This window comes from Arvicanthis niloticus, chromosome 13, assembly GCF_011762505.2.
Source record: "Arvicanthis niloticus isolate mArvNil1 chromosome 13, mArvNil1.pat.X, whole genome shotgun sequence".
Taxonomy (NCBI): Eukaryota; Metazoa; Chordata; class Mammalia; order Rodentia; family Muridae; genus Arvicanthis; species Arvicanthis niloticus.
Window position 1 is genome coordinate 55,882,571 of NC_047670.1, and position 26,766 is coordinate 55,909,336.

At 41.0% G+C, this 26,766-nt stretch overlaps 1 protein-coding gene across 13 annotated transcripts in view; it reads left to right on the plus strand.

Annotated features, from left to right (window-relative positions):
- Tnrc6b (trinucleotide repeat containing adaptor 6B) overlaps positions 1 to 26,766 on the plus strand; it is a 205,858-nt gene that overhangs the window by 139,412 nt on the left and 39,680 nt on the right. For 7 of the 13 annotated variants that reach the window (XM_076911653.1, XM_076911652.1, XM_076911654.1 and 4 more), the window contains 6 exons: positions 2,774 to 2,861; positions 8,712 to 8,733; positions 17,148 to 17,492; positions 19,495 to 21,849; positions 23,592 to 23,750; positions 24,891 to 25,069. In XM_076911653.1, the coding sequence (XP_076767768.1) occupies positions 2,774 to 2,861; positions 8,712 to 8,733; positions 17,148 to 17,492; positions 19,495 to 21,849; positions 23,592 to 23,750; positions 24,891 to 25,069 (3,148 nt within the window). The remainder of the gene's footprint in view (positions 1 to 2,773; positions 2,862 to 8,711; positions 8,734 to 17,147; positions 17,493 to 19,494; positions 21,850 to 23,591; positions 23,751 to 24,890; positions 25,070 to 26,766) is intronic. The other 6 variants (XM_076911655.1, XM_076911662.1, XM_034516480.2 and 3 more) reach the window with 3 other exon arrangements.

A 26,766-nucleotide genomic window follows, 5' to 3' on the forward strand; every position in this document is an offset into this window, starting at 1 on the left:
TGGAAAGCTTTGACAGATACTTGCTTTGGAAATAATTGTCCTTCTAGAAAGCATGAATTTCATTCTCTCCCTGAATTAGTTGTTCATAGGAAAAGAATTTGAAAAAGATTAGCTGGTTTTTTGAGAATGTATCTTTTAAATGAACTTCTATTTAAGTAGAGGCATTTTTAATATAAATTTAATTTTGGAAATTTTAGACTTAGGGGAAAAATAACAACCTGTTTTATCAGAGCAGGAGATGTCCAGACTTTTGACTGCTGCTTTTCTGTAACCAGTTTCTTTATAAAATGTGGGAGTTGAGTGGTAATGAGAGGGAACGTTGTCTGCTTTTGCTTGATGAAAGAAAGCATAGCACCCCTAAAGCCATCTGTAATGAGAACTGTGGCCAGCCCCTTAGGTAGTCAGCACTTATCTGCCCCACTTTTTTTTCTTTAAAAAAATTATTATAATTTTATGTGTATAGATGTCTGCATATAATATGTCTGTGAATTATATGAGTGCCTGGTACCCACAAAGGCCAGAAAAGGACATTGGTTGAGCTGCCCATGTGAGTGCTAGGAATTGAACCTTAGGTCTTCTACATTAAGCAGCTAGCACTCTTAACCCCTAAACGCTGTCTCCAGCCCTGGCCATAGTGTACTGCTACAGACTCACAGGAGTGCGGAGTGCGCACTGTCCTAGTCAGGGGATGCATTGCTGGACTGGATCTACGGGAGTTGGAAAAAAAACTTGCCTTTGGTTGTGTTTTCACATGGAAATTAGGATTAGAGTTTGGTTTACACATAAAACTTTTGTATATTTATGCCCAGGGGTAAAGGAGAAAGTCTGATATTTGTGTCTGTGGATTCAGTTACAGCTTAACAGAAAAATCTTTTTTTTTTTTTTAAATATTATAGCTTGGGTTGGGTTTGTTCCTTTTTTTGTTTTGGTTTGATTTGGGGTTTTTGTTGTTGTTTTGATAGCGTTTCGCTATGTAGCCTGTGTTAGTTTATAACTCAGTAATCCTCCTCACTCTACTTCCCAAAGCATCTCACATGCTGAGATTACCCACTGCCACCTCTGGTATAGAAAATTCTTGTTTTTGTAAGTAAAGCATTGCTATTCATGAGTGCCCACTTTAGCTCTTCCCCTGTTTCTTTTGTGTAGGCTGAGTGTGTCTGACTAGGCCTGCCTTCTTTCCTACACTTGAGTCCCTCTGGAACCATTTCAGTGAGTTTTGCCATTTGCAGACCTGTTAGTTCCTTAATCTTGTTCCTTCCTTAGTCTCTTTTATCTTGGTAATATTTAGATGATGTCTGTGAAGTGATGAATTGATGTTTTATGACCTAAAATTCTAATTGTTGTAGGCTGTGTTCCCTACCGTGGAGAACTGGGAGCCAGGTCTCTGACTGCTCTCCCCACTGAGGCTCAGTAAGCCATCTGGGGCTTGTTTACTAGTGGGAACCCTCTATTTGAGGTTATACTCTTGGTGAATTGACCTTGTTTCTCTGTGGATACATAGAATGAACTTTGGATTTGTTATATAAATTTGTATATAAATTTGAATTTGCTATATAAATTGTTATAAACTGTGCTAAATTAAGATTTAGCACAGTTCCTCAACTGAAGGTCTATTAGTGTATTGTTTTTATGCTAATGTGTGGAGCAGATCAACTGATCTAATTTGTATTTGTAATTGTAAACCCACTCAACAGAGAACACTTTGATTTCTAGGACTCTCAGTGCCTTCCTTAAAAACACATGTATTGGGCTGGGAGATGACTGGGTGAGTAAAGTGCCTACTGAGATAGCCTGAGGACTGAGCCAAATCCCCAGCACTTCCGGTTTTAGTGGTGGTGGTAATGGTAGTGGTTATTGTTGTTGTTACTAAGTCCAGGTTGTGGTCCACAACTGTAATTGCAGCTCTAGGGCATGGGGTTAGTGGTGAGAGACAGGTAGATCTCTTGGGCTTGCCAGCCACCAGGTCTACTAGAAACAGAGCTCTAGGTTCAGCCTCAAAAACAACAACAAAAATCAGCTGACAGGGCTAGAAAAATGGTTCAGTGGTTAAGAGTACTTGTTGCTCTTTCAGAGGACCCAAGTCAATTTCTGGCACTCACAAGGTGGCTCACAGACATTCATAACTCCAGTTCTAGAGATCCAGTGCCCTCTTCTGGCCTCCTCAGGCACCAGATACATATACAGTACAAACAAAACACCCAAACCCCAAAATAAAGTGAAATCAAAATAAAGTGAAATTTAACCAAAAAAAAAAAAAGGTACAGTGATGAAGGAAGAAACCCAAGGTCTACCTTTGACTTACACACACACACACACACACACACACACACACGTAAATATGTGCAGCATGTGGTATTAGTAAGTAAAATATATTTGAAAACATATTTGAAAAATATAGAACAGAAATGTATATGTTCACCATTCCAAAGAGATCATGGGCAGACACCTAAATTATAAAAATATCTATACCACAACTGAATTAACATATCTGTATTATCTGTTTTAAATATTACTAGAAGTCAACTATAAATTACAGTCAAAACAAACCTATTATATAGATATTATAGAAATGGCTTTTCAGCATCTTTGAAAGCAAGCCTAACAGAATAAATGATTTGTGAGAGGGATGGCAAACCCGGGTAGGCAAGTACCTGAGGGTCGTGGGGTGTGTGTCGTTTTGGTGTAAGTAAGATATTAATGCTGTGGTCTTTGCTACAGAAGTGGGTGTGAATATACACATATAACCTTTCTGGTGTGTTACTTTGTTTTACAGAGAGAAGGAGCAAGAAAGGGAAGAACAGTTAATGGAAGACAAGAAAAGGAAGAAAGAGGATAAAAAGAAAAAAGAAGCCACCCAGAAGGTGAGTTGAGCATTGAGTCTGTCTTTATATTTGCGGGCCATCCATCAGTGACTGCCTTACTTGAATACCTGACACAGGACGACACACTTGAGGTGTTCATTAGTTTATTTGAAAGTTAAAAAATTTGCAAGTAGAAAAAGTTTGACACTTACACATATTACCATATAGGGATGATAAAGTGTTGCAGCTTAATGTATGAAGACATTAGTAAACAATATTGAGAAAGTCTCAACTCATGTCATTTTGCTATCTGAACCATAATTTAGTATCATCTTTTCTCCAAGTTTATAGACGAACTTTTTAAAACTTGCTTAAGTATGCCCTATTGGTTTTTTTAGCCTATCCATGGCACTGTAGTTTAGGAAATTTTGCTTTTTAATAATCTCATCAGTAAACTGCCCTCAGACAGGTTCTAGTAGGCCAGACATGGAGGCATGTGTTTGTAATCCCATCACTAGGGAGGCAGGAAGATGTTCAGTTTGAGGGTTTCCTGGGTTACATAGCTAGTTCCAGACCAGCTTGAGCTGCATAGTGTGGCCCTGTCTCAAAAATGATGAAACAAATGGTATCTTGCATAGTGCCTTGGGGGCTAGAGCACTGCATAGCTTAAAGAATGTGCTTGGAGGGAAAAAGATACACTAAATGAAAAGGCAGAGTTGACAGCTGTCAGGTCCTGGTCAAAATGTTTGTCTGATGGACAAACTGTTGGAAGCAGACAGTGCAGCCTTCTGCTTCAGAGCATTGCCTCTATCCCAGCACGCTGGCCTGGCTCCTGACTGGCCCAGCTTTCTTTTCCCTGCTCCACCATTCCATTAGTCATGTGTAACTTGCTCTGGCTCTGCAGGGTCACTGTGTAGCTTTTTCTGGAAACAAGATTTGCTGGCCAGGTCTACTGTGGTTATGTGCAGATTTGGGAAGCAGGGCCTTATTGCAGGTCAGTCAGCTTTGAGGGAACCTGCTAGTACTGGTTTTAAAGCTAAGTTTATGAAGATATAAACTGTTAGGAGTTTCAGAGAGAACCATTCACATAGAACAGTAAAGGCTGTCAGACCTAATGTGACGCAGAAGGGATGCACTGCAGATTTTCTCCAGCACCACTGAATATGCATGTCCTGTGATTTCATTATTTGAAGTAATATAAAAATAGATCATTTATGAGGACCAGCATTTGAAAATTCTTAGAAATACTCTCAGAATTGGTGGCAGATAACCCTGCTATATTAAGTGTATGAATGTAATTTATTCTTTATGACTTAATTAAAAGGAACAGAGACAATTAGTGCTGTATCAGACTGCTATGTGATTTAAATTTTTGTCTGCTTTTAATGGTGTTTCTGTCATGTTGATAGTGGTGACTCTTCTATCGTCTTCATGCTGTTAGAGCATTCGCTTCCAATCTTAGCCTATCAGAATTGCCTATAATTCCAGAATAAAGAATATGAATAGAAAACGCAGGTAATGAGCCTGGTGTGGTCATGTATATGTGTAATCCCATCATTTGGGGTAGAGGCAGGAAGATTGGAAGTTCACATGGTCCTCAGCTACATAGTGAGTGAGTTCTATGCCAAGTAGACTACATAAACTTTTTTCACAGATGGGGAAGAGGAGTGGGCCTATTGTCCTTCACTTTGGATACATAGCCACCTTCCCTGTCAGACTCAGAGAAGTACAGGTGCACTAGTGTTGGCTTGTTCCTATTGCCCTATGCCCTTTGAACTCCTGCCCTGTGCCTAGCTGCCCCCCCCAAAACAGTCTCAAGTAAACATAGAACATTTTCCTTTCAGCCACTCACATTTTATCTACTAAATTGGTACACAGACTTCACCATCTGTGGGAATGAAGCTAATAAGGACCTGAAGAGTCTGGAGCAGGGGTTGTTGACTAGATGACAAGCAGAGAATGATTGTTTTAGTCAGTATTTATTCTGTCTTGATTCTTCACATAGCCAAGTGCTTGTTGCATTAATATCACTGGGGAGGCAGAGATAGGCAGAGATCTCTCTGAGTTTGAGAACTTCAAAATGAGTTCCAGGACAGTCAGGGATACCCAGAGAAATTGTGTGTGTGTGTGTGTGTGTGTGTGTGTGTGTGTGTGTGTGTGTGTGTGTGTGTTAGAAATTTTAAAATATCTATATAAATATATATCTTAAACATTTATATAGTATATATTTTATACATAGTGTCTTGTGTTTATAAATCAGATATACTGTACACTTTTATTATGTATTCTACAAATAGGAAATTTATTTGAAATAAAGGAGAATGTTTACATTTGAGAGTAAATTGGGAGTATTTATACAGAGCATGCAGTTTATACAGCTGGGCGCTGTGTGTGTGTATCTGCATTGAAGACTGAATGAGACGTATTAACAAAGAACAAACCTGAAAATTTCAAGGGATTAATTATGACTAATATACGAATTCAGACATCTTGGTTGGGCATGATAATGCCTGCCTATAACCCAATTCTTGGCAAGAATATTGGGAGTTCAAAGGAGCTGCTGAAAGAAAGGAAGAGAGAAAGGATAAGCTAACAAAGTCTAGGCTGACACAGGCTGGCGCTTGTCTTTGACAACATTTTGTTGTGCTAAGCCACTGTATAATTTTAGAATTAAATTTCAATTTAGCAATTTTAACAAAAGAGCACAAAGCTAACCCTGTGATTGTCTTAGTGGCCCCAGTATTATTGTAAAGACAGCTAGAAGGCATAAAATGTGCTCTGATGGAAAGGATCATAGAGAATGTAACAGAAGTTGTGCTCTGTGGCCATTATACAGCTGCCATGGCTTGCTTTCTTTCTTCATTGTTTTTTAACCACCTCTTTGTGTCCGCCTTCCTACTTAAACTGAATATAAATTTCTTGACATCATATTTATATTTATGTCAACAGCACCATGTGTCTGTGTGTCTGGTACCCAGGAGTTGCTCAGAATGTTAGTTTACTAAGTGAATGGTCATGAATGTGGTGGTGGGCTGAATGTGTAACTTGGTAGAGGAGTGTTGTGGGTTCCATCCTCAGCACTGGATATAGAAGAAGCATGAATGATGTCAGTGTCATTTTATTAAAACATTGACTTTCATTCAGGGCTAAAATTAAATTTCTTCCACACAGAAATTAAACATGAGCCCCTTTCCACTGTGTTCAATGGCAATTTACTCTTTCCAGAACCATCCCTTAGTAAACCATGTTAAATTCCCATTCATCAGAGAGGTGTAAAGAAGGACTCCATTCATTCATTAGGCTGACACTGCAAAAGGAGCGTTGTGTAATGTTGGCAGGACATAGGCTCTCACTGTCCAGCTTTTCGCCATCTGAGAATTGACTGTTGTAACAGCACCCACATTATAAGACATATTCAACATGATTTAGATTTGTTGCTTACAAATGGGGAAAGCATTTACTTTTATACAACTAATCTTCAAAGTGGCATTCCAAGAAATAGTTACAATGAAATAAAAGCCTAAATTGCTTTCAGGAATTGGTATATGGATAAAACCCATTCACTCTTGGGTAATTGGGGATTATAGAAAAGTGTAAAAGGGCGTTTGTACTAGAATTGAGCTCTGTAGTAATTAGTAGTGGGGAGCAGGTTCACTTTAAGATACTTCCACAGATTTCAGTGTAGTAAAGTTAACCTGTCCTTTAACACAAAAAACGTAAAAAACACTCTAGTGAATCCTAAGAATAGATGGTTTAGGTTAGATTCAGAGTCTAAGTGTGCTCAAATCTGTTTTGAGTGCTGGCCAGCTATAGGACATACCTTCCAAAGATGTACTGGCTGGTTTTATGTGTCAACTTGACACAAGCTGGAGTTATCACAGAGAAAGGAGCTTCAGTTGAGGAAATGCCGCCTCAAGATCCAGCTGTAAGGCGTTTTCTCAATTATTGATGGGGCAGGGGGCATTGTGGGTGGTGCCATCCCTGGGCTGGTAGTCTTGATTTCTATAAGAAAGCAAGCTGAGTAAGCCAGAAATAACATCCCTCCATGGCCTCTGCATCAGCTCCTGCTTCCTGACCTGCTTGAGTTCCAGTCCTGATTTCCTTTGGTGATGAACAGCAGTGTGAAAGTGTAAGCTGAATAAACCCTTTCCTCCCCAACTTGTATCTTGGTCATGTTGTTTTGTATAGGAATAAAAACCCTAAGACAAAAGATGACCATATTTTCATGAATAGCAGTGATCCAGAATGATTACTAGCCACATAATGTTTTTTAAAGAAGTTTTGTAGCATTCATTTTTAAATTATTTAACTACGTATTTAATTACACTTTGGGTAATATATTAAAAGTATATAAAATTGTGCCTAATAAATCATTACTTTTATGAGTTTATCTCTTACCATATTTTTGTTTAATATATTTTTATTGCTTTTGAGAATTTTATACAAAACATGAAGTACGTACTTTGACTATATTTACTCCTCCCGTTCCTCCCTCAGCTCCTCTCAGATCCACTCCCCCCCCCATCTCCCAGTATCCATTTTCCCCAGTTTTTCATAGCCTATGATTATAATTTGTGCTGCTCATGTTGTCAAGGGTGTGGGGCCATCTCCTACTATGCCCACTAAAGACCTACCATGGGTCTCACTCACTCTTAAAGAAAGTCACTCTGACTCTGAAGCCACAACTGTTAGTAGGTCCTGGGCTCAGGGTGGAGTCTCAAGACACCTCCCTCCTTCATGCTGGATTGTTAACTGAGTTGATTTTGTTTGGGTCTTTTCTCGATGCTGTGAATTCATGAGTGCAGGGGTTCTATCAGGTTCATGACTTCTAGCTATTACAGTCTTTCTACTTTTTCTCTGTGGTCCCTGGGCATTGAGGGCTTTGAGTTTATCTTTAATAACTCTTCTTACACAGTTAGATAATCAGTGTAAATAAATGTACTTTAGCAGACTGACAGTTTAGAAGAGTGGGCCAGAATCTCATTGTCTTAATGCTGTAATCCATGGCTAGGATTCTGGCTTACTTGCTTTGGGATGTTTTTCTTGTGGTTTTGTTTTTATATTATAAGGAGTATATGATAAGTGTCTCCCTGTTGTTGCTCCCCACCCTATAGAAATATCAGAAGCAATTTCCATCTGGCTTCAAAAGATTTCCAACCCCCCGCAAATTCATTACTATATGTAGTCATCCATCATTTTAAGAGTTTTTTTTATAAAATCTTAGTTATGACATAAACAAGTACTTTTAATAAGGCACTCAAAATTTTGTCAAATTTTGCACAGTTCAGTCTTATGGCTCTGCTTTATAAATTTTGATGATGACAGCCGATTTCAATTGAACTTTGGGATTGCTATCTGATTTTACTCTTAACCAGAACCCTGTTAGGAGAGATAGACTGTATCTCCACCAAGTAAGTAAGTAACTGAGTCTTCACATGGCTTGGTTTCAAGTCTCCCTTTGCAGCTGAAATTCATGAAGAGTCCCTCAGGCTTTTTAGGTTTGAGCTCAAACCTATTTGAGTTCATACTCAGGAGGGAATCTTTTTATATTAATGGTGAATTGAGTTTCTGGCCACATCTATTTGACTTTCTATAATTAGAGCAATCAAAATGGCTAACAATATTCCAATATAGAGTCTGTGTCATTTAGTGAGTGGAATGGTGATGGCTGTTGTTGCTGCTATTGTTGTTTTAATGTAGATTTTCTCCAAATCCTAGATGTGTAAGTATGGCTGAGCAGCTCTAGAAGGATGTCTGAATTGACTCCTAGCTGGTTTTAGATTTCAACTAAGCCTGAGTACTGCATATACTGACAACTTGAATTGCCTAAGTTAATAAAATTAAAACAATAACACAATACTAAACTAAAAAGCAGGTTTTATTTACTTATGTCTGTTATTTCTTTTGCAGGTCACGGAACAAAAAACCAAAGGTAAGATTTTTATTCTCTATGTGTTTGGATTTCATGGTGTTGCTGACTCGGCCTGCAGTCCACTCAGAAGAGAGTGGGTGCACAGTAATTAAGGTGGGTTGTTTGCAGTCATTGCAGAGCAATAATGACAAACTAAAAGCACTTGAAATTGTGTTTCTAGTTGGCCTTATATTTTTAGGAAACAAAAGAGTAAATACTTTGTTTTAAAAGTGTGTGAATCATGATTTTGAACTGAACTGTTTCAGAACTTTTTACTAAAAGTAACAAATTATCAACTCATAGTTTCAGGTGGGAATTATGGAGAGTACTTCCCAGTCTTGATCCATGGAATACATTGTGCATTTTGTCTAAAAATGGAATGTCACATCTAGAATGTTCACACTCTTCTGAACTACAGCCTGGACTTTTAAAAGATGGCAGATTTTGAATAAGTTAACTTCTTGAAAACCTGGTGTGTTGCCAACAGAAGCAAGTGACCCTTAGGTCTTTCTCAATCTAATAGCCTGTCCTTTTCTGTGGTTCTGTCTGCTTCTCTGGTTCTGATTATGTAGTTTTATCTGATAATGGTTGCTTTGGATTAGCAGGCCTTACGAGTGGGAGGTAGAATTCTTTTAGATAATACTTATATATATGGTTCTCAATCAGGTGTGTATTAGAATAATATACAGAGTCATCAGATCACACAAGCCCAGGCTGCTGCCAGACCCTCATGTCTCTAGGCTGGAACACTTGTAAGTGTATGTGTAGTACCCATGAGGCCCCATTACATGAAAACCTTTGCCCTGGGTTTAAAAAAAAAAATCAGATAAGAGTAATGGAGACTTGGACTTGATGCAAGTCCTTCTAATGATGAGTTTGGTTTGATTTGGTCAGTTTGACCAACAGGCCAAAGCATGTCATTTAGTGATAGAAGAGTCAGTAAAGGTGGTCAGTCTTGTTTTATCTAAGATAGCTTTCTTAGGAAATGTAATTTGAAAAATAAATTGTCAGAAGATACTTACACATAAGTGTATTGTATTTCTAACCAAAGACATTTCAAAGAAGAGTGTGTCTTGAGACTTTGTAGTGATTTAGAAAGTAAACTGAGAAATTGTTGTTATAATTATCTTAATTGGTTAGGATAGTGTTCTTCCTCTTGTCTAGTTCAGCCAGCTCCCAACCCACAAGTAGGCTTTCTTTTAGGAAAATCCAACAAATGCATTTTTTCTAAGCCTATTTAGAAGTAGACTATGCAAATAGACTTAGAACTAAATATTTATAGGAGTGTGTGTATGCATGCGCGCACATGCATGTGAGCATGCCAAAGAGAGACAGAATTTCAATATCTAGCTGAACCTCTTGGTATTGTCCAAGCTAGCTTTGACCTTACAGTGATCATCCCACCTCTGCTGCCTGAGGACTGGAATTACGGGCATGTGCTACTGGCCTATTAAAGGACTCTTGGGTGGGAAAATTGGTATTTTCTTGATAAGCCAGGCTCTGTGTTGGTAGGACATAGAGACCATGGTAGAATTTGGGTTCCTAAGCCTGACTACTTAAGCCATGATCAGTGGTGTTTCCACCAGAAAATGAAGTTCATTAGGCATTCTTTCTCAAAACAAACAACAACAGAAAAAAACCAGATCTGTTCTCAAACAGATTATTCTATTTTATGTCAAAGTCTTAGACGAGAGAGAGAGAGAGAGAGAGAGAGAGAGAGAGAGAGAGAGAGAGAGAGAGATCAAGCTTTCCTTCCTGTGTACTCCTTTCTACTTGGGTCTTTTTCATGCCTATTGTAGATGAAATTCATTTCTCTCTCTCCTTACTCTTCCTACATCGTCCTCAATCAGAAAATCAAGTCACAGAATCCTAAAGGAGCTGAGGTTGTAACTCAGGTCTTCAAGGAGAAGACAAAGTTAAAAAAGACAAACATATACATACTTATATTTTGAGGTGTGTCAGACTCACCAGCTTTGCTGGGTTTATTCTTTTTCTTGGTCAAGTCTTTATCTGTCATCCTTTCCCTGTGCTGACATTTCTGGTTCCTGTTCCTCTCCCCAACAATAGTTATCTTCCTTGAGCAATCTTCTCTTAACTATGAATCTACTCTTTCCCCAGCAGAGAAAAAAGAAAGACTGTGTTGGTGCCAAGTCTTGGGTTGTACAAGGACTGAAGTAAGATTTTTCTGTATTTCAGAAAAGCAGTAGATTGGTTATATGTTCTTCCTTTATCTTCCACCATTACAAACAGTGTGGTGATATCTTAGTTAGGGTTTTTATTGATGCATCAAAACACCATGACCAAGAAGCAAGTTGTGGAGGAAAGGCTTTATTCAGCTTATACTTCCATATTGCGGTTCATCACTGAAGGAAGTCAGGACAGAAACTCACACAGGGCAGGAACCTAGAGTCAAGAGCTGATGTAGAAGCCATTAAGGAGTGCTGCTTACTAGCTTGCTCCTTGTAGCTTATTTAACCTACCCAGGACCACCAGCCCAGGGATGTCCCCACCCACAATAAGCTGGACTTCTCCCATTGATCACTAATTGAGAAAATGCCTTACAGCTAGATCTCATGGAGGCATTTCCTCAACTGAGGCTCCTTCCTCTCTAGCTTGTGTTAGGTTGACACAAAAACCAGCCAGTACAGGTCAGAATTCAGAGAGGAGAATAGGACAGAGGTTTCAATTCGAAGTTCTGTGAGGTTGTGCTGTGCCTACTACTCAGCTAAAAAGAAGAGGCACTTAGGCAAAAGTTTAGATTGTCTTTTATGGATATTAGACAGAAGCAAAATGGTTTCTAGAATCATGCAGTAGCTCAGGTTAAGGTGAAACTTAACAGGGAGGCTTAGGCTAAGGTTAAAAAGCTCAGTTACACAAACTACATAATGGCAGAGTTTGGTCATAACAGTTTAGCCTTGTTAACAGGTGCTGTAGGACAATGGTTGGCTTAATGAGAGCTATCAGTATCCAATGAAGTGACTAAAAACTAATTGACCTTTAGCTGCTAGAAAGTATTTAGGGTGGGAATTGTAGGTCTGTAATGGACATCAGTGGGAAAGGGGAAACTTCCACGGGCCATACACAGTTTGGGTCAGGTCAGCCAAGGAATTTATCTTTTCAGACAGGCTTAAATATATGGGGTGTGTAGCTTTCATGTCTTCTTAACTGGGGATCCTCAGATAGGGCTCTGGTAGCTAGAATTGAATATGTCCACAGGAAATATCCACTTTGTTTTTGTTTTCAGTGAGGCTTATTTTGATCCCAGAAGTACCAACGCTGAGTCAGAGAAATGGGAAAACTTGCAGCTCAGTGGATCAGTTTTTAGATACTGTGGTTCAAAGCATTAAATCATAGCCTTTCCCCATACTTCATTGGCATACATCGGAAGGAAAGCATTTCCCATCAACATATCTGGGATTGTGGGTCATTTTACTACACTGGCTTCTGAGTCTGTTCCAAGAAGCCTATATAGTGAGTGAGTGCGAGACAGTGGCTCAGATAATTTAGCCTACCTGTAGGGCCCTGCACTAGAGGTATTTGTGTGTTCTAACAGGTGGGGACATTTGATTGGAAATGGAACTAGGGCCAGTGAGATGAATCAGTGGGTAAAAGTACTTGTCACTCAAGCTTGATGATCCCAGTTTGATCCCTAGGCTTATGGTAGAAGGAAAAAACAAACTCAGAAGTTGTCCTCTGATGTCTACATTTTGTGGCATGGGCAGCCTATGTGATCTCTCTCACATCGATACTATATATACACACACAAATAAATAGGGAAGTAGAGAGAGCTGGTATGTCTAAGATGAATGAATATGAGCTGTCATAAAGCATGCCCAGAGTTCTCATGTGGGAGGGAAGGAGAACGGACCGTGCCCAGATAGACCTGCTGATCAAGAGGAGCGAGGGGTCAGCTCTGGGTCCTGGGGGTCGTAAGTGTCGGGTGAGGACAGGTGTCCCAAACACCTCTACAAGTTGGGTGATGCCTTCGTTGTACTAGGAGATAATGGAGCTTATGGCTGGGGAACAAGTTTGAGGGGAAGGAGAAGGATAAAAGAGACCTAATGTGGAGATAATGATTTGGCAAACAATTACACGATGATAGCTAAAGCCTCTGAAGAAGAGTCTGTTCCTAAGTAATTCAAAGTGAGAAGTAGGCAGGCCCCACCTGTTTGTTATGGAGAGATGGAAAAAATTGACTTCTGCAAGTTGTCCTCTGGTTGCCACACTCACACAGTGACCTGCATGTGCCCACACACAAACACAAATGAATAAATGTAATTTTTAAAAAGTAGACATAAACTCAATGCCAGGTGTGGTGACTTGTACCTGTTATCCTACCAGCACTTGAGAGACTGAGGTGGGAAGATGGTTATGAGTTGGAAACTGGTCTAAATAAAACTTCAGAATAAAGCCCTGTTTCGAGTGTGGTATGAACATCCACAGTAGCTAATGGCCACATTAACTACTGTTTTGGAATTATAACTAAAAGGGAGTTTAAAATCTCCTGCTACTGTGTCCTACAAGCCAAATCTGACCTGCTGCTTATTTTTATACTACCTGTGAGCAAAAAGAATTCTTTATGTTTTTTTTAGTTGTTTCAAAGAGCAGTGTCTGAGAATATAAAATTCCTGGCTCACTGTCCTTGAATAAAGTCTTGAAGCACAGCCACGTTTTTGTGGCTGCTTTCAGTCTCCTAGTACACAGTTGATTTGTTGAAACTGAAACCTATGTCCATTGAGTGTTAAACATCCACTATTTAACCCTTGCTCCACAGTATGGTGGACCCTGAAGGGAAATGAGGAAAAATAAAGAGTTGGCCAGAGTAAATCTCAGAAGAATCAGTAGTCAGGAGCTGCAGGCATGATGTCAAGTACCAGATGCCCTCTAGGCTGGCAGTGAAGACATTGGTGTCTGGGGGAGGGAGATAGTGAGTGCAGAAGCCAGTGTGTGAGTGGAAGGTGAAGAAGTAGAGACAGTGGTAGGGTCACTGAGAATCACATAATATGGGCTAGTCACCTGTGTGCATAGGTCAGGCTTTGAGATTTTTAAATTGCCAACCTAAAATAGTATATTTTCTATGGTTTTAACTGTTTTTGTTTAGTTTTAGTTTTGGTTTTCTGGTACTGGGGATTGAATCTAGAGCCTCTTGCTCACCACGGAACTATATCCCTAGCCCTTTTACAAATACACGTACATGAAGGGTGGGGATGGGGGTGGAGGTCCCATTAAGATGAAGGAAATGGTAGCAAGTGCAGTTGTTTGGTCTCTTGCACAGATTTAGAAGCTTGCCAAGTTCAGACATTTCTTAAAGAACACTTTTCCTGAATAATAATAAAAAAAAAAATGGCTCATACTTTCAGAAATGAGGACAATTAGAAGTTGAAAAGCAAAATAAGAGTGTGTAAGAGAGTGGTATAAGTTAAAAGAGTGGGAGTGGGAAAGACTGAATCAGTAGAGTGTAGTTTTTAAAGGTACATGAGTAGAAATTAGAAAATAGGACACCCAGTATTTTACAGTGTTTTCATTTCCTGTGAGCAGAGACAGTGTTTATTTAAAGGATAGACTTTGGTGTTTCTTTTGTTTTGTTGTTGTTGTTTTGATGGGATTGAATCCAGGGGTCAGAAGCCAAGCAGCCACACCACTCCCTAATACCTACATAGACTCTCTGGCAAAGAAACTGAGGCCTTGAGGCTTTTGAACCAAATAAACATAGTTTGGTGGCTAAAGTAGCTCATTTTAGAACTATTTATGCTTCAGCCTACAAATCATTAACACTGAGAAAAGGCCTGAAAGGCAGGACACCCAAGCTTGGTAGTCTCTGTCTGACAGCTCACATAGAGACGGACATCAATTCTGACATCTTACCTTTGAATATGGAACTTTAAAATTCTGCCTAACAATTGCTTCATCTCTGGTAGATGTCAAGAGTCGTGTTTGCCTTTAAAGTGTTTTATGTTTACATTTATTTATTATGTGAGGATGTGTGGTCAGAGGACAACTTGCAATAGTCATCTCTCTAATTCCAGCATGTGGGTTCAGGGATTTTTAGGCTTGGTTGAAAGCACCTCTACCTACTGAGCCATCTTGCTGTCTCTTGTTTGTTTAAAGTTCGTAGAGAAGTTTAATAAAGAAAAAAATCAAGACGACTCTGACCAGGCCCTCCAACACAATTAGCTTCTCTAACCAAGCCCTGGAATTTTCAGCACCTGAGCTCTAGGGCCAGCACCACGGTAGAAGAAAAGCAGTGGAGCTGTATGCTCCTTACCATATCCGTCCTGTCTTTGATATGATTGGGAGAAAATGCCACAAGGGGTGGTACAAGGATTCTGGCACAGTGTACAGCACCCACCAGAGTTTGGGGTTGAAGCAGCTGTGTATATTATAAAGTTAGACCTTTACTCTCATTAGGCTGCTCTGTTGTTGTCTTATTTAAGAAAGAGAGTTAAGGCATGTGGCAAACTTTACTTAGAGTGCCTACCCCATTTATAGAAGGGTAACATCACAAAAGAGCTGGGAAGAATCTACCCAGCTTTATTCTCATAAGAGAAAAAGATTAGTAAATGACATGGAATATTCCAGAAACAAACATTTACTAGTTATTTGTCCATCTTCTGCTATATGCTCTGCGGACGGAAATGTGTTAATATTAGACAATGACTGGTTTAAGTTTTTATTCTGCTCATCACATTACAGCCACCACCCTTTTACTGGAAGACCAGTACTGTCTTGTGATTGGCTAAGAATAGACATATGAGTTGCCTGGAACTTACTTGAGCCAACTATTCTTTTCTCCTGTCACTCACAGTATTCAGTAGTGCCCAGTGGTGGCTAGTCTGGGCCCCTGTTTTCTGATGATGTATCTCTCTCCTCATAAAGGAGGCAGTTAAATGGCAACATGCTGGCCCAGCATCATTCCAGCAGTCAAAGCAATACTGTTACCACAGTTGCTTGGCAGGAATTTGGGCCTCAGATTATTCCTGTAGTATTGCCAGTCTCAATGTGCTGGGCAGATTTTCTTGGGAGGAATGGATGTTTTTTGTTTTGTTTTGTTTGATGAAGGTATTCAAAACTATTGTTCAATGAGTACTTAGTTTATAAAAGAGAAATGCCCAGTAGTGGTCTTTTTCTAAGATGAAGACAGGAAGTGGAGAGTAGGAACCTCTGTAGTCAGAGTTGAGGTGGGAGCCAGCAGGTCCACCAGGGTGTAGTGATTTCAGGGTTGCTATGCACATTTCTATACTGTTTGACATTTTATATCAATGAAAGAGCTAAGACAAGATAAAAATAAAAGATAAAAGATTTCTAATATTTTTGTTATATAAACAGTTACAGAGCTGGGCAGTGGTGGTGCATGCCTTTAACCCCAGCACTTGGGAGGCAGAGGCAGGCGGATTTCTGAGTTCAAGGCCAGCCTAGTCTACAGAGTGAGTTCCAGGACAGCCAGAACTACACAAACCCTGTCTCAAAAAAACAAAAACAAAACAAACAAACAAAAAAAAAAACTAGCCACAAGTAAACCTTGTGTCTGGGAAGCTGTAGAAACCAAAGTCATGTGGAATATTGTGATTCTCTAGACCTGTAGTCTTCTGTAGGTACCAGTTCTGTATCTGTTCTCCAGGGAGGAGAATGAATGATGGTTTTTGTTCTTGAGGAGCTTAAGGCCAATGAGAGAGAGGTCTGTAAGTAGAGACTTTAAATATAATTCAGTATGTTGTAAGAGCATGGGCAAAGTGTGCTTCTTGTGCCTAGCCAGGAACTTCAGAAAAAGTTCACAGAGGTCTTCAAAGAAATAGGATGGTTGTCTACAAGGTAGCTCAGAGAGTAAGGCTGCTAAAGCTGACACCTAAGTTCCAGCCCTAGGACCCACATGATAGAAAGAACCACCTCCCTCAGGTTGTCCTATGGCCTCCACATGTTTACCATAGCATGTGTACACACAGAACAAAAAATAAATGAAGAGCGTGGTGTGGTGGCAGTGCACACCTTTAATTTTAGCACTTGGGAAGCAGAGGCAGGCAGATCTCTGAATTGGAGGATAGCCAGGGCTACATAAAGAAACCCTGTCTCAGAGGGGAAAAAAAGTAAATGTAAATAAATAAATAGGGTTTTTGTTTTTTTTTTTATATTAAGAAATTAGAGGAAGGGAAAGTCCTCTGGGCTACTGAGTACTTGGCTACAACTATTTGTACCTTCCATGATTTAGTGCAGTGAGTGGTGGTTGCTTTATATTTCCCCCACTTAAATAATAAGATAGGAGTTTTTTGATTATTTATCACAGTCATCTGCTACGGCCACTCCTACCCTAGTAAAGTGAGCATCCTACAGGAATTTTTTAAAAGTTTGTCCTTTGAGAACAAAGTGCAAGCTTTCTTAAAAACAGACTTTAGAAAAATGTATATAATTTAAAAGACTTTCCCAATTCCTGTGTCTTTCAGTGCCCGAAGTGACGAAACCAAGTTTAAGCCAACCAACGGCCGCCAGCCCAATTGGCAGCTCTCCATCGCCACCAGTCAATGGTGGCAACAATGCCAAAAGGGTGGCAGTGCCGAACGGACAACCGCCAAGCGCCGCCCGCTACATGCCTCGGGAGGTGCCACCGCGATTCCGTTGCCAGCAGGACCACAAAGTGTTACTAAAACGTGGGCAGCCCCCTCCACCGTCCTGCATGCTCCTCGGGGGTGGGGCGGGGCCTCCTCCCTGCACAGCACCTGGAGCAAACCCAAACAACAACGCACAAGTGACAGGAGTGCTGCTGCAAAGCGAGAGTGGGACTGCACCAGGTAAGAGCAGAGCCAGGTCCAAAGGGAGAGCTTCCTTTGTCTCCTGGGATCGGTTGTTTATATAGAGTTAGTACCGAACAGCAGGTGGGAGAGGGCCCCAACATAAAATCTGCATGGGCAGTTATCTAAGCTGGGTTGTCTTGGCGTGAAAGCATAGATTGTGTAGTTCTTCAGCTGTGTTCAGGAAGTGAGACTTGCATGGGGCTTTTCTAAATCTTCTAGAATCCTATGCTTCCAGAATGATTACTTAGGTTGTTGTATAGAATCTCCAGAGAATACCAGATGATAAGACCATTCTATAGTGTTTAAACCAGGGTGTTTTTTTTTAATCAGTGTTTAATTTTAGAACCCTGGATTTTGAACTATGCTAGACATTGTAATACAGACATGAGGGATCTTTCCCTGACAAGTTTCAGTAGAAGTCTAGAGAGTTCTTTCTGTCTTGTCTTTTGAAACAGGATCTCAGGTATAGCCCAGGTTGGTGTCAAGCCCATTATCCTCCTACCTCAGGTTTGTGAGATCATGTGCCACCAAGTGTTTAAGTAGCAGAGAGTTTCCAGCCCCTTTTAAAAACTAATGTGCCTTTTTAGGTTATATTAACATTTACAGCTTGAGTTAGAGAGCTAGAGAGGAAGGTGAACAGACAAAGGTGGTGGCCACTAAGCTTGGTGGCTAAGTTCCATCTTCAAGCCCACCCACATAGTGGGAAGAAAGGACTGACGCCCAGAGGTTGACCTCTGACCTCCATGTGTACCACATAGAACACATACAAATAAGTAAATAGAATTTTAAAACGCATTTTAAAGAAAAACAACTAGACTTTGAATATCATCAAGAATAGGCAAGACTAGCATTGTCTTAAGGTCTTAAGATTCTGTGCTTCTTCATTTTAAAGTATTGTTTTTAACTTTTTATTAATTAAAAATTGGTTAATGGAAAAATAAGTTTGGAAAATTTTTTCATTAAAATACATTAGTTTCCCCCTCATACACACTAGATATGTTACATTCCATTGAACTATATGCTATGCAGTGCTGATTTATCAGGTTTAATCCCCTTGGGAGTCTAAACCTATCTGATGCATACTCCTGTATCTCAGGATCTAGCTAAGGGACACTCATCATTCAGAGAAGGCTTACTGAGCAGAATGCACAGGCCACTGTGTGAATTCACACGTTAGCAAGATAGGTTCTCAGTGAAAAGACCAGTGTGGGACAGGAAACACGTGAACAGAGGGCTACCACATGAGAAAAATGGCTCTTGATAGAGGGAGATGATTTTTAGGTGATAAGCTCAGAAGTAGATTCATAGATAAAGTGGCACTTGAAGTATGTCTAAAAAGATGAATAAATTTCACTGTGTGGACTTGGGAGGAGAAAACAGTAGGTGCCAGCCTAAAATGGTGCCCAGAGTAAGACTGTAGACATCTTTGTAGAAAGTTGTAAAAGATAAAACTGAAAAAACTGATTGGCCTTAGGTCATAGAACATCTGAAACCAACCAGTGGATTTTGCTCTTCTGTGCACTGAGGAATTGTATGCTCTCAGAGAGCAGTGATAGAACCAAAACAGCTCCAGCCATAGTGTTAGAATAAAGAAACACACAAAAGTGTCCTTCTGTTTCAGCAAGAATGATAAGTAGGTAGCTTTTGAGAGCTGATACGGTGTTAGATGTAGCACATACAGTACTAGCCAGTGACAGAGAGGAACTCTAGCATGTCCTCAAAGGCCTGATGACCTGAGTTCCAGTCCCTAAGACCTACATGTTAGAAGGAGAGAACCAGCTCCAACAAATTGTCCTCTGATCTCCACACTGGCACTATGACAGGGGTACACACTTATGTAAAGAGGTGACTCTAGATACTGTACTAAAATCACTCAAGAAAATCGACCCAGTAAGCAAGCTAGTCTAGGGGATGCACTGAGCTTTCCAAGGGCAGTCAGAGCCCCAGGTGTTGATGATATGGATGTCCAGCTATGATTAACAGATGATCTCTTTCCCAGAGTCAACCCTTGGAGGTGCTGCTGCTTCAAATTATGCAAATTCCACTTGGGGCCCGGGAGCCTCCTCCAACAACGGCGCCTCCCCCAACCCAATTCACATCTGGGACAAGGTGATTGTAGACGGGTCTGACATGGAAGAGTGGCCTTGTATTGCCAGCAAAGACACTGAATCTTCTTCCGAAAACACCACCGATAACAACAGTGCCTCGAACCCTGGCTCTGAGAAGAGCACTCTGCCAGGAAGCACCACTAGTAACAAAGGCAAAGGGAGCCAGTGCCAGTCTGCAAGTTCTGGGAACGAATGTAATCTTGGGGTCTGGAAATCTGACCCTAAGGCTAAGTCTGTTCAATCTCCCAACTCTACTTCAGATAGCAACAATGGACTAGGAAACTGGAGGAGTGCAAGTGGTCAGGATAGAATTGGACCTGGCTCTGGCTTCAGCAACTTTAACCCAAATAGCAACCCATCTGCCTGGCCAGCACTGGTCCAAGAAGGAACTTCTAGGAAAGGGGCATTGGAAACAGAAAATAGTAGTTCCAGTGCACAAGTTAGCACAGTAGGTCAGGCATCCAGGGAACAGCAGTCAAAGATGGAAAATGCGGGTGTTAATTTTGTTGTCTCTGGCAGAGAACAGGCTCAAATTCATAACACTGATGGACCAAAAAATGGAAACACTAACTCCTTGAACTTAAGTTCACCAAACCCCATGGAAAATAAGGGAATGCCCTTTGGAATGGGCTTGGGGAACACCTCCAGGAGCACTGATACCCCTTCACAAAGCACTGGAGATCGAAAGACTGGGAGTGTTGGGTCTTGGGGTGCAGCTAGGGGGCCTTCTGGAACTGACACAGTCTCTGGACAAAGCAATTCTGGAAATAATGGGAACAATGGAAAAGACAGAGAGGACTCCTGGAAAGGAGCTTCTGTTCCAAAACCAACTGGGTCAAAAAGTGACTCTTGGGACAACAATAACAGGTCTACGGGTGGGTCCTGGAACTTTGGCCCTCAGGACTCTAATGACAACAAGTGGGGTGAAGGGAACAAAATGACATCTGGGGTCTCTCAGGGAGAATGGAAACAGCCGACCGGGTCTGATGAGTTGAAAATTGGAGAATGGAGTGGTCCAAACCAACCAAATTCTAGCACTGGAGCATGGGACAATCAAAAGGGCCACCCCCTCCCTGAAAACCAAGGCAATGCCCAGGCTCCCTGTTGGGGAAGATCTTCCAGCTCCGCAGGAAGTGAAGTTGGAGGTCAAAGCACTGGAAGCAACCATAAAGCAGGAAGTAGTGACAGTCATAATTCCGGTCGTAGGTCGTACAGGCCCACACATCCTGATTGCCAGGCTGTCTTGCAGACTCTTTTGAGCCGGACTGATTTGGACCCTAGGGTGCTCTCAAACACTGGCTGGGGCCAAACTCAAATTAAGCAGGACACAGTGTGGGATATTGAAGAGGCGCCAAGGCCTGAGGGGAAATCTGACAAAGGAACTGAGGGGTGGGAGAGCGCTGCCACACAGACCAAGAACTCAGGGGGCTGGGGAGATGCACCCAGCCAAAGCAATCAAATGAAGTCTGGATGGGGGGAGCTCTCAGCCTCGACAGAGTGGAAAGACCCCAAGAGCACAGGAGGCTGGAGTGACTATAAGAACAACAACTCTGCTAACTGGGGAGGAGGGCGAGCAGACGAAAAGACACCGTCCTCTTGGAATGAGAGTTCTTGTAAGGATCAGGGGTGGGGAGGTGGGCGCCAGCCCAACCAAGGATGGACTTCTGGGAAGAATGGTTGGGGCGAGGAGGTTGATCAAGTGAAAAATAACAATTGGGAAAGTTCTGCCAGTAAGCCTGTGTCTGGGTGGGGTGAAGGAGGGCAGAATGAAATTGGAACTTGGGGTAATGGTGGGAATACAAACCTAGCTTCAAAAGGTGGGTGGGAAGATTGCAAAAGATCCCCTGCGTGGAATGAGACGGGCAGACAGCCCAATTCCTGGACTAAACAACACCAACAGCAGCAGCAGCAGCAGCAGCAGCCACCACCACCACCACAGCCAGAGGCTTCTGGTTCATGGGGAGGCCCACCCCCACCACCTCAAGGCAATGTTCGACCGTCTAATTCCAACTGGAGCAGTGGGCCCCAGCCTGCAACCCCTAAGGATGATGAACCCAGTGGTTGGGAGGAACCATCCCCGCAGTCAATTAGTCGAAAAATGGACATTGATGATGGCACTTCAGCTTGGGGAGATCCTAACAGTTATAACTACAAGAATGTGAACCTTTGGGATAAGAATTCTCAAGGGGGCCCAGCACCTCGAGAACCAAACCTGCCTACCCCGATGACCGGAAAATCAGCATCAGGTAGGTACAAACTCTTTTCTCATAGGTCTTAGTAAAATAAAAGAAATCCTGATCTAAGCCCTATCTGTTAAGGTGCACCTATTTAACTTATTCTGCTGGTTCCTCCAGTTCCAGCTTTCTTCTCCGAGAACCTTTCTGTGGTACACTGGAGATGGCACCTGCTCTCATACATTACAGTGGCCTTTCTTAGTATAAAGAAAAGATGACAACACTTTTGGTACCCAGAATTATCTTTCTACAATTGGTCTGTATAATTTTTAAAATAACAAACAAAAAAATCACCAAATAAGCTTATTTCTTGCAGAACAAACTAGGTTTAAAAATGAAGAACTAAGGTAGAAAAAGACTGGCTTTCCTTCCTGGCTTTACCTATGAACCCCCCTTCTGTGCTTCTATTCCTCTGCAAAGGAGAGCACTCTGGTGTTCTTCTGGAGACTGTCACAATGCTGTATCTCAGCTGGTTATCTGGATAGTTGGGGGTCTCCAAAATTCTTTTATAGTTTTATTTTTATAGTGTTAGGGCTGAAACCCAGAGATTTGAGCATGCTTAGCAAGTGCTCCACCTCAAGCTGCATTCCTCCCTCCTTCCACGTGACTTAATTGTTGACTGTAGCAGTCAGCGTGCATACAAAGATGATCTAAGGACAGTCAGATACCCAAAATCCAACTGCTGCAACAACGCTTAATTCTCTTCTCAGTTTGGCATGAATGTCCCTGTAGAAGACTCACCAATTAAGAAAATGTACCTTTCAGGATTGTTAGGTTGTTTTTTGTTTTAATTAAAATTAATCATAATGTTAAGTTTTCCAGCATTCAAAGTAAACCTAATTTTTAAGTAAATATAATTAGGAACACTAATTAACATGCAAAGTGACTGTTTTAACTAACTTTTTTTAAGTACTAAAAAAAAAAAAAAAAAAAAAAAAGGAGGACAGAAATAGAGGATACTCTTTAACTGCTTATCCAGAATCACACTCTTAGTGCTTTAAGATCCTGTGTTCACAGAAGACTCTCCAAACTGTACAGGACAGCAAAGGCGATAGATGAGACTCTTAGCCTCTGGGCTTCTCGCTGAGATCCATTGAAATTTGTTTCCTTCATAAGTCTTGCTCTTATGTATTACAAATATACCTAAGCTTTAATTCTTTCTAGCAGGGAAGGGGTTGTACTTCTGCAGTGTTCATTTTGCCTTTTTTTTGGTCAGCTTTTTAGTGGGGAAGAGGCAGGGATCCTGACAGTGGGTCCCAGGGCCTTTCCCTGGTAGGCAGGCAGTAGTCCTGTAGCTATGTCCTCATTCTTCTCATGTATATTTAAGCTTTCTGTAGCACATACAGTTCTTTTGCTTAATTATTTCATATGTAGTTCACTTTATGTCCTCAGGTTTATGAACCTGTCTCCTCTGGTAGGTATTTAAGCTATACCTTACCCGCACTTGGCGTAACCTGTCTCATTCTGATATTTAAATTGCTTCCATTTTTTTTTTCTAGAGTTAATACATTGAACACTGTTGTATATATACTTTCATCACTTTAGTACATTTTTTTAGGGTAAATTTTCCTGGCAGTGAGTTTACTGGGTCAAAATTCATATACATTGGACCTTTGGAAAGTGACTTTACCAAATGCCCTCCATGAAGGTTGAATTTGTTTCTGCCAAGAAAGTATAACTGTACCTGCCTCCTTCACTCCACTGGATCTTAAGTATTCAATGGATCCTTAAAGACACACATTTCTTTTTTGCAGTCTGGAGCAAAAGCACACCACCTGCTCCAGATAATGGGACTTCAGCCTGGGGTGAGCCAAATGAAAGCAGTCCTGGGTGGGGTGAAATGGATGATGCAGGAGCATCAACCACAGGCTGGGGAAACACACCTGCCAACGCTCCCAATGCCATGAAACCCAGTAAGTAGACTTGGTTTACAAGTGGCGACTTGTCTCTCATCAGCCTGGTCTTGGTCTTAAGGATAGCAGCAGTCATTGGAGGTAGTACAGAGAAGAGCCACTTTCCAGCTCCCCACTCCACATGAAGGCAAATCCAGTTCCATACAGTATTTTTGGAGGGAAGTGAATGTTTTCTTGCAAGCTTCATAGTAACAATATTTGTTAAAAGGGTGTGGTGGTAGAACCAACTGGAGACTGGTGTCCAGCGCCTTCCTCTCTGGTTGTCCTGTCTTTTCTTCTCCCTTTCTGCCCTCTACGTTTTTTCCTCCTTTCTTATCAAAGCCTCATCTAGGATCCTCCTCGGTACCAAATGCATTTCAAATATGTTTATGGACCTAATAACCTTCGAGTTTCCATGGCCTTGTGGGTTTTTTGTTGTTAGTTGGTTTTTTCAAGACAGGATTTCACTGTGTAGCCTTTGCTGTCCTGGAACCAAGCTGGCCTTGAACTCAGATCCAACCACCTCTGCCTCCTGAGTACAGGGATTAAAAGGCGTGTACCACCACCACCAGGTGGCCTTGTGGTTTTTTATTCCCATTTTTATTTCTGCTTCATCCCAAACAAGGTAGACAGTTGTGTTTTGGTCACATCTATTTGAGTACCTACATTTGGGAATATAAAAGAGATTTGACAGTCAGCAGCCATGCTCACTAAGAGCGACCATTCTCTTATCGGGGAAATGCAGAATTCATACTCACTCATATTCACACAGACACACACACAATTTTTGTTGATTTGTTTGGGATAGTGTCTGAAACCGTTGATACTAGCCTCAAATTCATTGTAATCTTCCTGCCTTAGTTTCCCAAGTGCTGGCATTACAGGTATGCACCAACACCCAGTTTTGAAATTTCTTAGGATAGAGATGAGATCTTTGAGTTTTGAAATCACTATCTCCTTGGTTCCAGGAAGAGCCATAGAAGCAGTCCAGAGATTTTGATTGTAAGGTCTGCTGTCTTCTCTCTTAAGTATGAGTAATGCATTTGCCTTGCGTGTAGATGGAGCAGACAAAACTGCAAAGATATTAAAATGCAGCATTTGCAAGAAATCTCTCTGTTACATGTATTTACTGCAAAGAATTGATTCACTCTTTCCTTAAAGATTCCAAATCTATGCAAGACGGCTGGGGGGAGAGTGACGGACCAGTCACAGGAGCTCGCCATCCTAGCTGGGAAGAGGAGGATGATGGAGGAGTCTGGAACACCGCCGGCTCTCAGGGAAGCACTTCCTCCCACAACTCAGCAAGCTGGGGACAAGGAGGGAAGAAACAAATGAAGGTAGTGAGTACTTTAGAAAGGCTTCCGTTTGATTACTCATTTCTAGAAGGTAAAACTGAGACTTCGTTTATGGAGGAAATGAGGCAGGCACTAGAGTCACCAAGCATTTCCTTATAAGTCAATAACTTCCTTGTGTCTCCTAATCTTTCTATCCATGAAAGCTTGAACTATTAGAAGTGGCACTATGGGTAAAATGAAGTTTGTAAGTTAGGTAATTGAGTTTAGGTTTCCATGTTATAATTTATTTTAAGTAGTTCCTGAGGCCTGCTTTTTAAATGCCTTATGCTTTTGATTTGAAGACAAAGAAGTCCTGTGAGCAAATCTCCATGAAAATGTAAAAATGATACCAAATAGTACTGGCTTTCCCGGTGGTCCTCAGTGGGTCTTAATTTTACCTGACTCGTCCCAAGGCCCAGACCCTTCTCCCAGTAAAGTGAAAGCCCCATTTTTAGTACTGCTATAACTAGACTCTTTCCTCACATCCTGGGCCAGGCTGTGCCTTCCAGACACCTCACTTTACTTTTAACAAGTTTCCTCTTGGAATGTCGTGGTTTATTACTTATTTTACAGTCCTGGGTATGGAGCCCAGAGCCCTGAGAATGCTAGGCAAGCACTCTACTACTGCTTTTACGTAGGACACTAGTATTTCATCTGTGGCCATGATTTTTGTACCTGAACCACTGTCTTGACAGTGGTTCAGGTACAAAAAAAGGTTCTCTCTCTTTTTCTCTTTCTCTCTCTTTCTTTCTCTCTCTCTCTTTCTCTCTCTCTCTCTCTCTCTCTCTCTCTCTCTCTCTCTCTGTGTGTGTGTCTGTCTGTCTCTCTCTCTGACTCTCTGTCTCTCTGTTTCTTCTCTCTCATACACTCACACCACAGACACAGAGTAGAAAAAAGGAAAATACACTGTTATGGTTAATTTCAACCTGAGAACCCTGCCCTGTGAAATGCTTTCTAATCCTCCCAGGCTTTGGATCCCTGATACTGTCTCACAAGACCCTCACCTGACCATCACCCTGTGTCCTGAAGCTGTGTGTTTCAGTGCTCTAATTTCTTTTGTAGTATAGAACAGTTGTTTTCTGTTAGAGACACTGCCTGAAGGAGCTCTTCCTGGGTTTCCCCTTCTCTAAGGACTTGCCTTTTCTTACTCTAGTCACTAAAGAAATCTCACTTCACTGCTCAGCGTCTTTGGTACTCTCATGTGTCTGGACTTCTTTGGCAATCTTTTGGTCATTTACAAATTAGCAGTGGATCGAAAGTAATTGAGTAAAAAGTCCTAATTGAATCCTCCCAACTCAGAAGGCAACCAAGATTTACTTAATTGGGAGTCAAATGTTTCAATTCTGATGCCAGTGGTTCTGACCTTCAGTACTGAGGACTTCACCTTTTTAATGTGATAAGATATACATAATGTAAAAATTGTCATCTTAACCATTTTTAAATGCAAGTCGATGCCATTCAGTATGTTCACACACAGTTTGTTTTCTTCTAAAGCTGAAAGCTCTGCACTAATAAACTCACTACCTCTCCTGCTTTCCAGGAGGATTCTTCTTTAATCTTAACTAAATATAGGTATCCTATCACTTTAATATATATTATTATTAACTTATATAATTAATATAGGTATTTATAATTATATATGGTATTGTATATAAATATTCCAATATAACATATAATATGTATAATGTTATATAGATATATTT